Below are 16271 nucleotides of genomic sequence, written 5' to 3' on the forward strand. Positions count from 1 at the left end.
ACCATAATTAGTGTTTCTTGGATGTCCATGTAACTTTTAAAAATTAGTCTCTTTAGTGAATATAAATTCTCTTGACTAATTATGTTGGAAACATAAAGTTAAAAAATATTTTTTTGTCTTTTGTTAAAAAAAAAAAATTGTAATCAACACAAGTTTAGATGCTAAAGTGAAATATTACCACAAGCTGAATGTTGGCCAAGTTATTGCATGTCCATTTGTTGTTATTGACAGGAGGGTGATTGAAATATTTGCTTTTGAAATTGTATGTAAAACGACATGGTGTGTGGATCCTATTTCCTTGTGACAGATCATAAATAATACATGTAGCCACACATAATTACTAGGTGAGTGTATTACACCCTAATACTCATGTAGTAAAAGTTAGATATCTTTAGTGTGTGTGTGGGTGTTGTCACAAAATAAAAAAATTCATTTGGTTCTCAAATTAGAAGTGACTAGCAGAAAAGTCTCCTGGCATGTGTCCCATCTGAATTTAAATAATAATTATACATTAAAAATAGTAACACATGCTTTCTATTTTATTCATTCCTATTTGTTAACAGTTTTACTTTAAGCTTATTGTTCCTGTCGGTTGTTTGAGGAAGTCCTGTGTAACTAAATATACTCACACGGGTTACACACCCTTTAAAACTTGTGTGCACACACACCAACACACTTTCAGTGATCACATTAACATCTGTGTATAAGATTCTTAATTTCTATTAGACAAAAATATTATCTCTATTGACACACTACGACCCATTAGTAAGGGGAAAAAAAATGGCTATAAATAAGAAAGCACTCAATTTAAGGCCTTATTAAATAAGAATATGATGGGCGTTATTGGCTGATATTACCATGGTAACAACGACTTTTGTTTATGTGTTACTTGTTAAGCTAAACGATGTCAGTTTTCTGGGCTTAGCACTGACTTGTCCAAATTTTGAACGAGTTTTATGTAGCTACCCTTCTGTTCTCCCTAAAGTGAAGCCCTGATCTTGGACTTAAACCAAAAGTGTAACCTAGAAAGTAAAATGTGCTGTGTCCAGATATTACTCTATTGCATAATTGTTGTGCTGTTTTTGCTGAAAATATAATAATATTAATAATTATTATTATTTTTGTAAATGATTGGGTTTTGGGTCTGGACCAAATTTTGGAGATAAAAATATACACACACACACACACACACACTGTGTGTGTGTTTCATTATTTAAGCCCAGGAGTGACTTTTTTGTGATTTGTCTTACAAACCTTACAAAATATATGTTTAATAATCTTAATACACACAAACATCTTTCTAAGCTATTCAGTATTTGCCACAAAAAAAGAAAAAAAAAAAAAGGGTTTGTTGTATTTGTCTTATTGTTCATGACAACTACATTCATAATGTAGGCCTTAATCAGAACAGCCATCTTCTTCACTGAAGTTAAATGTTGTTTGCTGTTAAGTGCAGCTTTACACAAGGTGTAATAACACCACACCGTTAACCCCACGCTAAACAAACATTTTAAAGCAATTTGTTATATTATACTAAACATAATATTTCAAATATGAATTTAGGCTATACTGTCACCTAGTACTTGATTACACTTATAGAAAACACCAACCACTGCATTTATCATATACAATAATAGACAGAGATGCATTAAATGCAGGTGCACAATATGTGATGTAGTCAGAGTTGCCGATTTGAGACCCAAGTGTCCCTCGTGTGTCCTTCTCCCTCCTTGCAATCAGGATGGCTGTGAAAGAGAAGTCCTCAGTGACTGTATGCTATAAATAAAAATAAAAATCTTAATTAGATTAAAGCCTAGCAGTAAACAATTAAAAATGCATGATTTATTTCTAATTGTTTTTTTTGTGTGTGTGTATACATATTTTAAATTTTTCTTAAAATTTTTTTTTTTTTTTTTTTTTTTTTCTTTCCACTTTGCTTACCATGCAAAATAGTTACAGCACAAAGTGATGACATTCAGTTTCACCTATAATTTTACTCATCAGGTTGACATCGGTTTTGGACATTTTTTCTGGATTTTTGTGAAGACATGGGGAAAAAGATAAAATTTTTTCCACTAAGTTCTTTTATGGACATCCACCCTTCACATGCAGCCTTGTTGCAGCACAGCCACTGTGACCAATTAGTAGAAATAATGATCACCAACAATGACTAGTGGTGCAGTGAAATACCACACAATTCTGTTCCCCTCAGATTAGTCAGGCTTCAGATAGACTTGTAACCTCCTGGCAAACGTCCAGAACGATACCCTTAAAGTGGCTAATACAGGCCCATCCTGCTTCATAAAGCCCAAATGTCAGTTCATATTAGCTAGAATGATATGACTAAATTTTCCACTTCTCATTTACATATAAGCTATACAATATTGGGTTTGACTCAAGTGTCTCTCAAAATTACAGAGAGGCTATTAATGTTTGACAGATTTGTTGTTTAGGTCACAACCGTCACTCACTTTTCTGCTGCCGTTCAGTCATTTCTGTATTGCTAGTAGCCGAAATATGACTCAAAAAATTCTGTGACCTTAAATCTTGGCATTGTACTTCTATTCGTAGGTGGTTTTTTTTGTTTGTTTTTTGTTTTTGTTTTTTATGAGCATGAGTGAGTAAATTGACAACACGAATAGTGTGACATAAATTGACTGAAATATTTTTCTGAAATTCGGACACTCGTATTGAATAAAATGGAGATTATGTAGGACAATGATATACTTTTGTTTTATATATATATATATATATATATATATATATATATATATATATATATATATATATATATACACACACACACACACACACATATATATATAATCAAACTATATCCATTTATAACTATATCAAACTATATCCATTATATTATATATATATATAATCAAACTATATCCATTTACACCCATCGTAACAAATATTTCTAATAGAAAAGATTTGCTGTTAGTAAAGCGCCGCTTACAAAATGTATACAGCTCTCTGGATTGTGACGTGGGGTTCAAGTTCTAAGGGCTGTGTTCACTTCAAAGGGATCACGTTATAATCTCCCTTTGAGAGGAAGCTTCTCTTGTAAATAATACAGACTGTCCAAGCAAGCCTTTTGATTTGAGTTCTATCATTGTCTTTTTTATTATTATTATTTTTTTTATTAAGTGTCCATAAACAGTTTATATCTACCCATTTTCTTACAGTTTATCACTAGTCAAATCTGTAAAAAAAATAAAATAAAATAAAGAAAATTTCACTCTCTAATTTAAAAAGTATTTTTCAAGTAAGCATGCATGTAAAATTCGAGGAAGTTGGTTAAAAGTAGTTTGAACATTAAAAAGATTTGCATGTTATTTTTAAGGCCATAAAGTGTCGAGAGTAGGAAGCCTTTGAAGGTCAGCAGTGTGGGGGTGGGGCTCGGTTGCACAAGTTGGTTGTCTGTGAACTCATCATTTGCTTCAGAGGTTTTGGCCCTTCGAGTGTGTTTTCGGCGAGTGAAGTGCAGCAGTGAAAGTCTCGACGTGATTGCCAATTACAGAGCTGCGTGTGCTCTGAGGAACATGTGGCTCTGATGTAAGCATGCTGCGTTAGAGCTGTCCTCAGTACAGCACGTGTTGTCTGTCAGGACTCCCCCTCTTCTCTGATGTTATTAAGGTAAACGGTACTTGGTACTTAGACTGGCTTTACCTTTGAGGAGTGTGTGTGTGTGTGTGTGTGTGTGTGTGTGTGTGTGTCTGATGACTGCTGGGACTGAAAGCTCCAGAGAGGCCTGTATGTACCCTCTAATTCCTGATTTGCACACTTTTTAATGCTAATACAAGTAATTTATTTTATTTTTTAGACCTAATAGTAGTTTCATTTGAGTTTAATGTTTCCTTGCCTTTTTTTTTTTTTTTTTTTTTTTTTTTTTTATAACTGAAGGGTTTCTGGTGTTGTGTGATAAAGTGGAAGTGGTGCAGTTTGAGAAATGATTAGAATAAATAGGAAGTTGCAGAAACCTTTGTGGATGGTGTGTTTGGACATTATGGTGCACTACAGTCTGATAATTGTTAATACTAAAAATAAAAAATAAAAAAAAATCTCTGATGCCACACACACACTCATATACACATCATGCAAAAGTTACACTCTGACACACTCAGTACTTTGTAACATGTCGTCCCCCTTGCTTATGACTTTAGTAAAAAAAAATACTTCCCTTTTTGTGGTAGGAAGTAAAATGTTTTTTTGTTGTTTTTTTTTTGTCTGTAAGCTTTGACATATACAGTTACAAACCTGAACACACTTACACCACTCTCTCAGCACCCAAAAAGTTACACTGCAGCATGATGTAAGAAGAAAACATTTTAATTTTTACAATCCACCCAAATTGCAAAAGGATTTTAGCGTGACTAATTTAATTACATTTTATTTTATTTTATTTTATTTTATTTTTGTACTCTGGTTGCGGATTACTTTGATATGGTGGTGAAATACCTCGCAACACATTTTCGCACCCTGATGTTTGTCTTAACGGTTGGGTTTCACTGCTGCTGGTTAATAAATGCACGAACACAGCATTTAATCCACATGAGTATAACTAAATTGTTTAAAACTAGTAGTTTTTAACCAGGGTCATGTTAAAAGTGCTGCTGTTAAGGTCAGAATGATGACGCACCGGTTTTCTATATGATTCTTTTTATCTAAACAGATAAAAAGAAAAGAACAGAAGTTTGCTCTGGTGCATCCGCTTGTACCAGATTTGTATTCCTTTTTGCTCATTGAGAAAAAAGTCAAATAAATCTTCTGTTCAAAGTTAGTCTGTTTAAAGTTTCTCCAGCCATCGATATGGCCGTGTCACCTTAAGAAAGTATTTCAGCAGCAGAATTTTGACTAAAATAAATCTGTAAATTTTAGGATTTTTTTTTAATTATATTTCTACTAAACCAAACCTAACACACACACACACACACATATACAAAAACAAGGAACAGTTTTCAAGTGCAGAAAAAACTTTCTCCACACACACAGAGGCACATAGAAACTATAAAACCATGATTAATCTTAACAATCGTTGAAACAATTTAGCTCATGTGTTATTGCCACGTGTAGCTGTAAAAGTAGTTAAAACAGATATAAACCAGTCACTGAATGGTAGCAGAAAGACAAGCCAGTGATGTGAGTCCATGCATTCCAGTAATGTGGGTTTTTTATTTTTGTTTTTTTTCCACAGAACAATTAAAGTGCACAGTTAAACACACAATGCCAGCCAAAGACAGCGGCATCTCTGAACCATGCCATGGTAAGATTATTTAATTTCTCTAAATCATATGTTGGTGTGTATGTGTGTGTGTGTGAGAGAGAGAGAGAGGCTCCTGAGCAAGCACACATTGTTCAAGGGTTTATGTCTGGGATGCCCCACGTCCAAGAATAGTGTGTACAAAAATATACTTAAACAATACATCAACAGCTATCAATGAAAAGCGAGTGAGATTGGATATCTGATGTATGTTGGAGTATAAAGATTATCCACAGAATAGATTATGTAATAGTAATTGCTGCTGTCTCAAGGAGGCAGGGGGGAAAAGGCAAGTCAGGGTAAATGCTGTAATTTATCTGTATCGTAGAGCAGCACCTAAAACCGACCACATTAGCCCCTTTTTTTGTCCTCTTTATACAGTTGACAGTGCATTTCCCTGTCTGACTTCACTCCACAACCACACGTCGGTATTACACAACCGTCACTCACACAAAGAAACAGATGCAAGATTGATCAGATCACTCAGAGCGTGAGCAATAATACATGCAATATCGCTTCAATATTAAGATTCTGCTAAAATTTAGAAATTTTCCATTAGTAATTAAAGTTTAAACTTTTCGACACTGTGACACCACAGTGTGGGGAAACCTGTCAGTCTTGTTTAGTTAGTTTTGTGAGTTAGTGAGGCAAAATAAAATAATATTTTAACTACAGGTGTGCTCTTGTGTGCCTTTGTTATTTCTGTGGAAGTGAACAGTTGGTAAGCTGTAAGGTGTTGTGTACAATAGGCTTGCTGAGGAGTGGGGAATGCCTTTAGGCAAAGAGGCTGTGTGTGCGTGTCTGTGTGTGTGTGTGTTTATCAGGTATTTACATGATATGTGAAGGCAGTACTGATAAATAGAGAGTCACCATTTTAGAGTTGTGCCTGATATAAAGCACTAACTTATTCGCTGTAACTACTTGTAACCGGTTATTAAAAATATGAATATTATTGTTTTAAACATGGGTCTAATTGTAAAAGGGTTCAGAGTATCCTGTGTAGGTTTTTAATAGGCTTACTTTATCCTTTTTAGGTGAAGAAGAGCTTTTATTTCGATTTAGTCATTAAAGGAGAGATCCATCATCTTTTTTAATTCCACTTTCTAACCTGTACTGGAGTTGGTTAGAGTTTATTTCACTTTCAGTACAGTTCGAGTGTGTAGAAGGTGGTGAGGACTAATACACGGATTCAAAACGGGTTCAGATCAAGTCTAGTGGTCAAGGGTTTTTTATATTACTTGCATGAGCTCTGGCTCATTCTGACTCATGTACATGCACACAAAAAAATAATAAAAAGCAGTGGATGAATTTTAAAGGCAGAAGATTTTTTTTTTCTTTTACCATATGATGTACAGACCACACCTTTATATTTCAATACAGTGTTTTAAAAAAGTATGAAATAGTCCTAAGAAAAAAGGTAGTGAATTAACCTTATAAATAATTGTTTGTGTGTGTGTGTGTGTGTGTGTGTGTGTGTGTAAAAGATTACCTTAATATATAAATGTGCTTGTGGTGTTTAACTTTAAGGGGTGTTTTAATAGCAGCATCACCACCATGATAACACAGTGGGGGTTTTTTCTTGATGGTCTCATATTTGGTCTCCGGTATTTTCACGCGCAAATTCGGTTGTTCCATGTCATTATTATTATTATTATTATTATTATTATTATTATTATTATTATTATTATTCACCCTGACATCGGCGGTTTAAAAGAGAAGAAAAAAGTTCTCTTTGGTCTTTGTGCTTGCAGGGTTGGAATCCTGTCCGGTTGCGCGCGCGCTTTCGGGTTTCGGTCGCGCGCGAGTGCGTTTGCGCTTGCGCGCGCTTGCACGGGGGGCCTGGCGGTGCCGTAGCAGCACAGAATGGTTTGTGAGTTTTTTTAAAAGAGGGTGCAGGCCGTGCTGTGCTGCGGCAGCAACACCGGGACAAACGCGTTCCGGGAATAAAAGGAAAGTATATACAAAAACGGTAGTGTGTGTGTGCGTGTGCATGGGAGAGGCGGGGGGGTTCTCCTGACCATCGCCGCGACTGGCTGCCTGGCTGTAGCAGCACGTAAATATTGGAGTTAAACCAATAGTGAATCCTCCAGTATTGACCGTGCTGCTGAAGTTAGGCGGGCCGTTTACCGTCTCCGTTCTGGGTCTCCTCGCGCTGCACAAGTCTCAGGCACGGAGAAGGGGAGGTGAGGTGAGGTGAGGTGAGGTAGGTCATCTCTCACTACAGTCTGCCAACAACCCTGAAATATTAAGTCCGACCACCTCCTTCAGCACTCTGATCACTGCCGGGGTCTTAAAGCATGTAGTGGTTCTACTTCACATAACATTTCTTTCTACAATGACCCTTGGTTCAAAATTGATTGGAAGTATTATTTATACACATATATATATATATATATATATATATATATATATATATATATATATATATATATATATATATATATATAACCTTAACCTTTTTATGTGGCAGAAAAGATTACTGTGGGTTTATAATTCAGTGACAAATTGCAAGGAATTTATACAGATGATTTATTGTGTACAAAAAGAAAGTTACATTCAAATAAAGATGAAGATATTTAGAACTGGTTGTTTTACTGTGTAGATTATAGAATACACTACAATGGTATTACAAACATCTACATACTATGCGGTAGGCTATCATTCATATTAACAGAAGAATAAATGGTCAAAAAAAAGCAGACATTTAAAGGCCTTTCTGGACATGAACATAACAGGCAAAAAATGGTCAGTCTGTTTGAGCAAATAACATATCAATAATGTTTTAAATATACATTGCTGGTGATTGTTTAACACATGACATTATTGTCTCAAATAATAAAATATCTAATATATATATATATATATATATATATATATATATATATATATATATATATATATATATATATATATATATATATTGTTTTTTACAAATGCATCATGCCCTAACTAACACAGCATCGCCATCTTCTGGGAAACCTCAAATTGCCTCAGGTTCTCACTTTGGCTGATTTTTATTTATTTATTATTATTGTTTTTTTTGTTGTTTGTTGTTTTTTTCTTATTGGGGATTTTTCCACATGCATGTGAAATTTTGGTTTAATCACTTCTGTGATTTGGCCTTTTTTGTACTTTTCTCTGTTTGTTTTGATACATGCGATCCATCTGCTTTACAGAGGTCGTTGATAAGAATATTTTGAGTCTCATTTCTCTCAAAAGTGTAACACTCAATTTTTTCTTCCGGAGAAACTGTGCGTGTGCTGATCAGGCGAAAGCCGTCCCTCAGAATCGTGTCAACCAGCAGGCCAAGAACATTTGTGGCATTGACAAGTTTTCGTTCGTCTGGTTCAATGGTGACATATCTGTAAAGAAAAGAAATGAACAACAAAAACGAGATGGGAAAACAGATGTGCTTGCACATGATATCTGTCACCAGCGTACATCGACTTGGTTAACTTTATTGAAATGTCAAATAAACATAAATAAGATGCTGACTTCTGTCATATATTCATTTAAATAAAATATAGTAAAGTGCATCATAACACTTATACTAGATTGTATGCAATGCTAGTTTTTATTTTCTCGCCTCACCTTGCAGACAACTGTTTTCCATCAGAACAATCAGCACCGCACTGAAAAACGAGGTCATGGTGCGAGGGTCGACGCACTGGAAGACATTCCATCAAATTCTGAGTGAGATTTTTGGGTTGTTCAATGAACACGGATATTCTTGAAGCCAGCACATCAAGAGTTGTGCTCTTGGAACTGAACACCTTAAAGAAACTTTGAGCATCTTGAATGACAAAGCGAAGTTCAAGGATTTCGCTCTTTGCATAGCAGTTGTTGCTGCGCAGAAAATCAGAAAGAGCGCTGATGTTGTAAAATTCTGCTTCACGCAACAGTCCATCAGTCTCAAATTCACCTGATAAAGTGATTCGGCCGGTCCGCAGATACTCCATTATAAACCGAAACAGCCCCCAGTCTCTGTCAATGAACACCTGGCTATTTACAACTTTAAACTCAGGATCTGTTTCATCTAGCATGTGTGCAAATCTTGACTGTGGATGTCTTCTAATCGTTGACACCTTTGTGATGAAAATTTGCCCTCCAACGTTAAATGTAATAAAATCCTGGCCTTTCATTTTTACAGAGTATTTGATTTTTGAGCACTACCAGCCTGCCATAAGCTAATGTACTGGGTAGGTGTTGTATTGTTTATCCATTACCTAGCAACAGTACGGACAGGATAAACACCGTATCAACAGCAGTGACGAATGAGGATCAAGTTATTGTGATCATTAATTACCCTGATTTTTAGGTACACTCTCCTACTACATATAGTACATTTACTATGGATCTCATATTGTGTACATTTCGATGTTTTACATTGCAAAGGTCATTTTGCTGAAATATTGTCCTTATAAACTTTTGTATAGATTTAACATACCTTAGAGATACAAAGAATAAGTGCATCACACCAAATAACAAGTAAAGGTTTAGTTTTGTACTCTGTAAAACTGTACAAATCAAACATTGAATTAGTCACTGGATTAATGATTTTTTAAATGCTGTCACTTTGATTGGACTCAGATCTGTTTAAGTGACAGGACAATACTCAGGAATGTGTGTACAACTTTGTCGTGTCCAGGATGGACATTGTTAAGACTTTGTGCTTATTTTAATAATATCTAAAGATATTGCTGTGTGTACGTCCTATAACCTCATGCACTCTCAGAAATAAAAGTACTGAATTACTTTTCTTGTGGCTGATTAAGTAGCATCCTCTATTACACACCATTTACCTAGAAAGATGCCAGCTTTAGCTTTCAATGTTTACTGCAACCGCTGCAAAAAAAATCTTCCATGTGAAAGCTACATATTAATGGTATAAAATATAAGGAACCACCTTAGCGACCAGGTAAAGTATAGTTCAGTATCTATTTTTTTTTTTGTTTGTTTTTTTTTTTTTTTTGAGAATGCCATGATTTTAATTCTCATTTCTTTTTATGTGATGAGATGTTTTTTTTGTGTCAAGAAAATTAATAATGGTTGCAGAGAGGAAAATGACATGTCCTCGTTTCAGAGATGATGACTCAGCTCACACACATACACACACAGCAAGAGAGAAGAAATGCGCGCGCAAGGGGTTCTGATTGCGCGCGCGTTTTAATTCAGTACTTGGATGCCGAAACACTAAAGATATATATACACACACACACAAAAGTCGGTGCATATATTTGTGCCATGTCCCTGCCTGCAACTTTTAGGACAGGAACACTGGATAGTTGTGTGCACTGTCACTCCATACCTGCAAAATGCATACTGTCATGTTCCCCTAGTTATATGTATTTACAGCAAATAGCAAGAAATACAGCTGTTAAATGTACATAGCTCATAAAAAGATGTTTTGGTCTGTAAAGGTCTGTGACTGTGCATTGGGTAAAGGGCAAAGAAGTGCATCTGCAGCCCAACCTTAGGGTATATACAGATGCGACATCTAGATAGTGATCTTCAAAAACGACAGCAGCTCGACTACAATTCAAAAGACAAAGCTTCTTAGCAAATCAGTGTTTTGTTTTTTTTCCAAATCGACTTTCTCGATCGTTTGAAGAAGCCGCCGCGTCTGACATCAAAGTAAAGACTTCACAACATCCCACAGCTGCATTTTGCTCGTGCATCATCACCTAAACATTGGTGCAAAAAAGTTGTCTGATGTTATTCCAAATCTCTGACCAAATTGCTGATATAAAGAAGCAAAGATCAGCCCTGGAACAAAGGCACAACCTGGAAATAGATGAAACTCTTAAGGGCAGACACATCTTCACAATCACACAGCATCAACCTACTGTACCTTTTTCTTGTCCGTTTACCTTGTCTTCTGTTTACAGCTAGCCCGAAATGATATATGCATGGAACGGTGGGTTAAAACTATAAAAAGAAATCCTGAAAGAATTGGTGTAAAAACAGCACTGGTTCCAGTTTGAGGCTCGGTGTGCGCGCGGGGTGAAGCGCAGCGCGCTGCTATTGGACAGAAACGGCGCGCGCCAGTTACTAAGGCGCTTCACGAGCGTCATCATGGCGACTGTTGCTGTGCAGATTTCAAACATATTATTGAGTGAAGTTCGCCCAAACTATTGCTTTAAAACACTCCGAACACTCGGATACGACACAAACAAGTAAGTGAGCTCTAAAGCAGCGCATTAAACAGGCCCCAAAACGTTCTATTTTTTCTCTGCGATTCAATAAGAGGTGTTGCTATGCAAAACTTAGCATTGGGAGTCAAATCCTGTGACGTCACAGATTTTAATGTGAATTTGATTCATTGTTTGATTCATTTGATTCATTGTTAACGTACCTCCAACAGATACGACAGTTTGGTCAAATAAAAACAACTAAACTATTTCTAATATATCCACCAATGTTTACACTTCTGGAAGGATTTATTTGTGTTTTCTGCACATAAATAATCATTAACTAATAAATAATACTGATTTTGTTTGTATGGAGTTTATGCGAATTTGTAACATAATAATAATAATAATAATAATAATAATAATAATAATAATAATAATAATAATAGCAGAAGCACAAAACAAGAATAAAAATAAATGAGTCCAACAATCACAATGGACACTAGAGGTCGCTGTTTGTCTTCTCTTGACTTTGCACCGCATTGACGTCATTTCCGTGTATTTACAAGCACGGATGTGAATCCGGGGAGCAAAATGACCTCCGTTAGAGCGATAAAGAAATAGATTTTTGTTTATATATTTTAAGTGCCGCAGATTAAGGACGAATCCACGTGGTATTAACCGGTGAGCGCTTTTAAAACCATCATGGCGGGTTTATTTTCGTGTTGTTTTGATTGCTGTGATGGCGGAAGCTCTGGACACGTCGCACTGAAAGAAATGCCAACGGTTCAGCTGGACACCAGTCACATGGGTAAGACATGTGTTGAGTGACAGAACATTATACAGGAGAAATCACACATGAGACATAAACATCACACAGAGATGCCTGGCCTGTAAGTGCACTATGTAGGTAGATTTGTGCACACACACACACACACACACACACACACACACACACACACACACACACACACACACACACACACACATATTTTATATATATATATTTTCTTATTTCCGTTTATATATGTCTGCTTATACCCCAGGCACTGATGTTGTTATTGTAAAAAGTGGGAGAAGAATATGTGGTACAGGGGCCTGTCTCGCAAACGCCCCTCTTCATCAAAACAAGAGCTACTTTGAGTTTAAGATTCAGTCCACAGGTAAGTTTAAAGTACACAAGTTACACCTGTTGCCTAGTGGTTAAAGTGTTACCAATCGGAAAGTTCTGAGTTTGATTCTTACGTCCACCAGGTTCCCACTGCTGGGCCCCTGAGCAAGGCCCTTAACCCTCAATTGCTCGGTTGTATAAAAATGTAAGTCGCTCTTGATAAGGGCGTCTGCTAAATGCTGTAAATGTAGTACATGTTACACCTATTTGCAGTTTACACACGTTACGCCTATTTACACGTTATGCCTATTTACACGTTATACCTGTTACACCTGTTTACACCTGTTTACACCCTTTTACACCCGTTTACACACGTTACACATGTTACACCTGTTGCACCTGTTACATGTGTTACACCTGTTACATGTGTTACACCTGTTACATGTGTTACACCTGTTACATGTGTTACACCTGTTACATGTGTTACACCTGTTACTCCTGTTACACCTGTTACTCCTGTTACACTTATTACGCGTTACACCTGTTACATGTGCTACACGTGTTACACACTTTGCATGTGACAATTAAATTTAAAATGTTAAATGTTTGATATAAAATAATAGATATTATAAAATAATAGAGATGACATTGGCCATGAGATTTCATTACTCAACCATAGATTGAAAAAATTCCGTAGCAGTGTGTATTTGACAAAAAATCTTTTTAACAGTGATGCATAATTGTCAATAGTTTTAATTATTTCAAATGTTATTAACTCACCTGCTAGTTTGGTGGTAATTATTTCACCTTTGGCTCCTTCAGGTGTTTGGGGTGTAGGGGTGGCTACACAGAAAGTTAACCTTAACCAGGTCCCAATGGGCAGAGACGCACACAGCCTGGTGCTTCGGCAAGACGGAACCGTGTATCATAATAACGAGGAGAAGAATCGGTTACCGGCTAACAGCTTACCGCAGGAAGGAGATGTAGTGGTGAGTTTCTGAGGCAACAAGGCTGGTACGAGATAATTAAAGCTGACTGCAGTGATGCCATGCGCCTAATTCTCTATGAACAACTATGAATCAGAGAGCCACATTTTTCAAGACGATGCATTTTGTCAAAATTTATGGCATCCTAAGATTAATATACATATAGTTTTTGTTATTTCATAACATAATAACAGACAATTCATTGACTTCAGAACTTCAGGAATATCAGTAAGAAATAAAATACAACAGGGTGTCCTGGGAGCGGAAATTAATCAGTGCAGCCCAGCATGAGGTTCCTGTTACTACTCTGAAGCTGATTATGTTGCACATTATTCAGTGTATCCTCAGGTGTTTTTATTCCTCTTACACCACAACAATTTGCTAATAATATACTATATCTATAATATATAAAAAAGAAATATATAAAAAAAGTTCTTTTTTTTTTAAAATGATGCCATGTTTTTCCCTCTACCTCATTTATATTTTTCTGTTTATTTGCAGGGCGTTTCGTATGACCATGTGGAGATGAATTTATACCTGAACGGGAAGAACATGAACTGTCCAGCATTAGGCATTCGAGGAACTGTTTTCCCAGTAGTATATGGTGAGGCAGCATGTTGTAGAAGCAGATGGTTTTTCTACGAAATGCAGTTCGCCATATATGCATTAGTAATCTTTTTCACACATACAGTCAAGCATGAATTCCTTTAACAAGTGTTGTATTTTGTTTCGGTGCTCTGAAAGAGAGGTGACCAGTTCATTCGTAAATGCTCAATATTTACTGTACAAGCAAATCAGTTCTTAAACTTGAGAACGCTTCCATAAATGTTATGGATTCCATAAATGTTATGGATATAAAAGTCTTTTTCCAGAAATCATCAGCATGTCAACAATTATATATTTTCTTTGTTAATTAGCACATGTTTGAATCTCACTTACATTAGGCCATCCTTAAAAATATTCTTGTTTGCCGTAACCCGACCGACCCTGTCAATTTAGGACCGACTCCATTTATTTTTTTTTTTTGGTTTGCGTTAAGACCGACCTTTTTTTTTACTCTTCAAACAACTAATACAAAAGCAATAAAATAATATTAACAGGTTCGGGCACCATAATACATCTACAAAATTCATTAAAACAGCTCGACACCGCTTTAACTTGGCACGAAGTTTTGGAAAAACTGTGCCCAGCATCAAAATAAAGTCTGCAATGATGCGCCCGAAGGCACGGGTTGAAGACCCAGTCAGTGACGTCACGATATGCTAATTTGTTTAAAGTCATACCTACGTAATCACCATCACTAAAATTTTACTTTTTTTTTTTACATTGAAACTTGAAAAAAAAATATATAGACCTACCTACCGACCCTTTTTTTTTTTTTTACTGTTACTGCAAACCAAAATATTTTTAAGGATGGCCTTAGCGTATATTATTTGCATCAAACTATAAAAGTCCCCATGAATGAGCTGTTACTATAGAAATGATGACAGCTTACAATTAAATATTAAAGAGTACATTAAATATTATAAGTTGTCTGTCACTGTCAGTTATCAGAGTTGCTGTTAAAGAAAATGACTCTACACCATCTGGCCAATCAGAATTAAGAACTGGTATAAGACCGTATGAACCCTTTATTACTCTATATATGTTATTTCTGTAGCATGAATGACGTGTTGATGTAATTTGTAAATGATTTCATTTTGTGTTTCTGCTCCCCCATCATGCAGTGGACGACAGTGCAATTTTGGATTGTCAGTTTAGTGACTTCTACCATCCTCCTCCTCAAGGCTACCAAAAAATTCTTTTTGAGCAGCAGATCTTCTGATCCTCAGGCGACTCTGAGCACGTAAGCTTTCCAGACAGCAATCATCGTGTCTACTCCCACTACTACGTCTCTGGGGAAGTCCAGCGGTGAAAACGACGTGCTCCTACGATTATGCAGATGATTCTTTACTCTAGCAGTTTCAAAAGTGCAATTGAACAGTGTTATATCTTCAGTAATTTCTTTGGTGATGTAAAATCTATCCATGTTGGCGGTCAGAACACTCCAACTTTGCCCTAATTTATGTATTTAATCGTTATTAGGACTCCAATTACGTATCTGCACAAAATCTTCCAAATTCTTCATACTTTTTGCATTACAAATAATGAACACTAAGCTAATCTGGTTTTAGTATAATTTTGTCAACTGACATGAGACATTAAAACTAACTGGAAGTCAAATGTGAATTGTATTTGCAATGTTAGGAAAGTTTCCAAATGTGGAATCATACGTTGTGCCTATTTATGGATTATTGAATATTTTTGAACACAAATATTTGTACTGTGTTAGTACAAAACAAGCCATGACTTACTTCTTCTTGAATAGTACATGTGTGAGAGTCATATAATGTCATAAGATGGTAGTATCGGTTTGCCTATATATTATATTGTCTACTATATTTGGTTTTAAGTTATTTTAAAGTCTATATTGTGTGCACTGATTAGTCAGATGATGTTTGTGATTGTTTGTTGGGACAGTAATAAAAATATTAATGTTTGTTAGTGTTTGCCAATCATTCTTACATACATACGCATCAGTTAAACTTATCATTTGCATATCACTTGTTAGATCAAGATTTTTAACTAATACATTTATCCTTGATTTTGCCATGTGCAGGATATTGAACTATTGATATTGCGTTTTGACGCATCCTCTTCCACATTTTTGGCGCATGAACACACAACACTGGATAAACGAGTCATCCTGTAAAACATGCGCAACATCTACGCAG

At 35.9% G+C, this 16271-nt stretch overlaps 2 protein-coding genes across 2 annotated transcripts; one reads left to right on the forward strand and one right to left on the reverse strand.

The window, feature by feature from the left end:
• Nucleotides 1-7648: 7648 nt before the first annotated feature.
• LOC132839196 (putative potassium channel regulatory protein) lies at nt 7649-10214 on the reverse strand. The gene is made up of 2 exons (XM_060860032.1): nt 8861-10214; nt 7649-8631 (listed from the first exon to the last, which is right to left on the reverse strand). The coding sequence occupies exons 1-2, from the start codon at nt 9409-9411 to the stop codon at nt 8373-8375; spliced, it is 810 nt and encodes a 269-aa protein (XP_060716015.1). The 5' UTR covers nt 9412-10214; the 3' UTR covers nt 7649-8372.
• Nucleotides 10215-11953: 1739 nt separating this feature from the next.
• On the forward strand, nt 11954-16037 carry spryd7a (SPRY domain containing 7a). The gene is made up of 5 exons (XM_060860839.1): nt 11954-12211; nt 12447-12563; nt 13334-13500; nt 13999-14101; nt 15225-16037. Exons 1-5 carry the CDS (start codon nt 12106-12108, stop codon nt 15320-15322), a joined length of 591 nt encoding a protein of 196 aa, XP_060716822.1. The 5' UTR covers nt 11954-12105; the 3' UTR covers nt 15323-16037.
• Nucleotides 16038-16271: the final 234 nt, after the last annotated feature.

Source organism: Tachysurus vachellii, chromosome 24, assembly GCF_030014155.1.
Source record: "Tachysurus vachellii isolate PV-2020 chromosome 24, HZAU_Pvac_v1, whole genome shotgun sequence".
In the NCBI taxonomy this organism is placed as follows: Eukaryota; Metazoa; Chordata; class Actinopteri; order Siluriformes; family Bagridae; genus Tachysurus; species Tachysurus vachellii.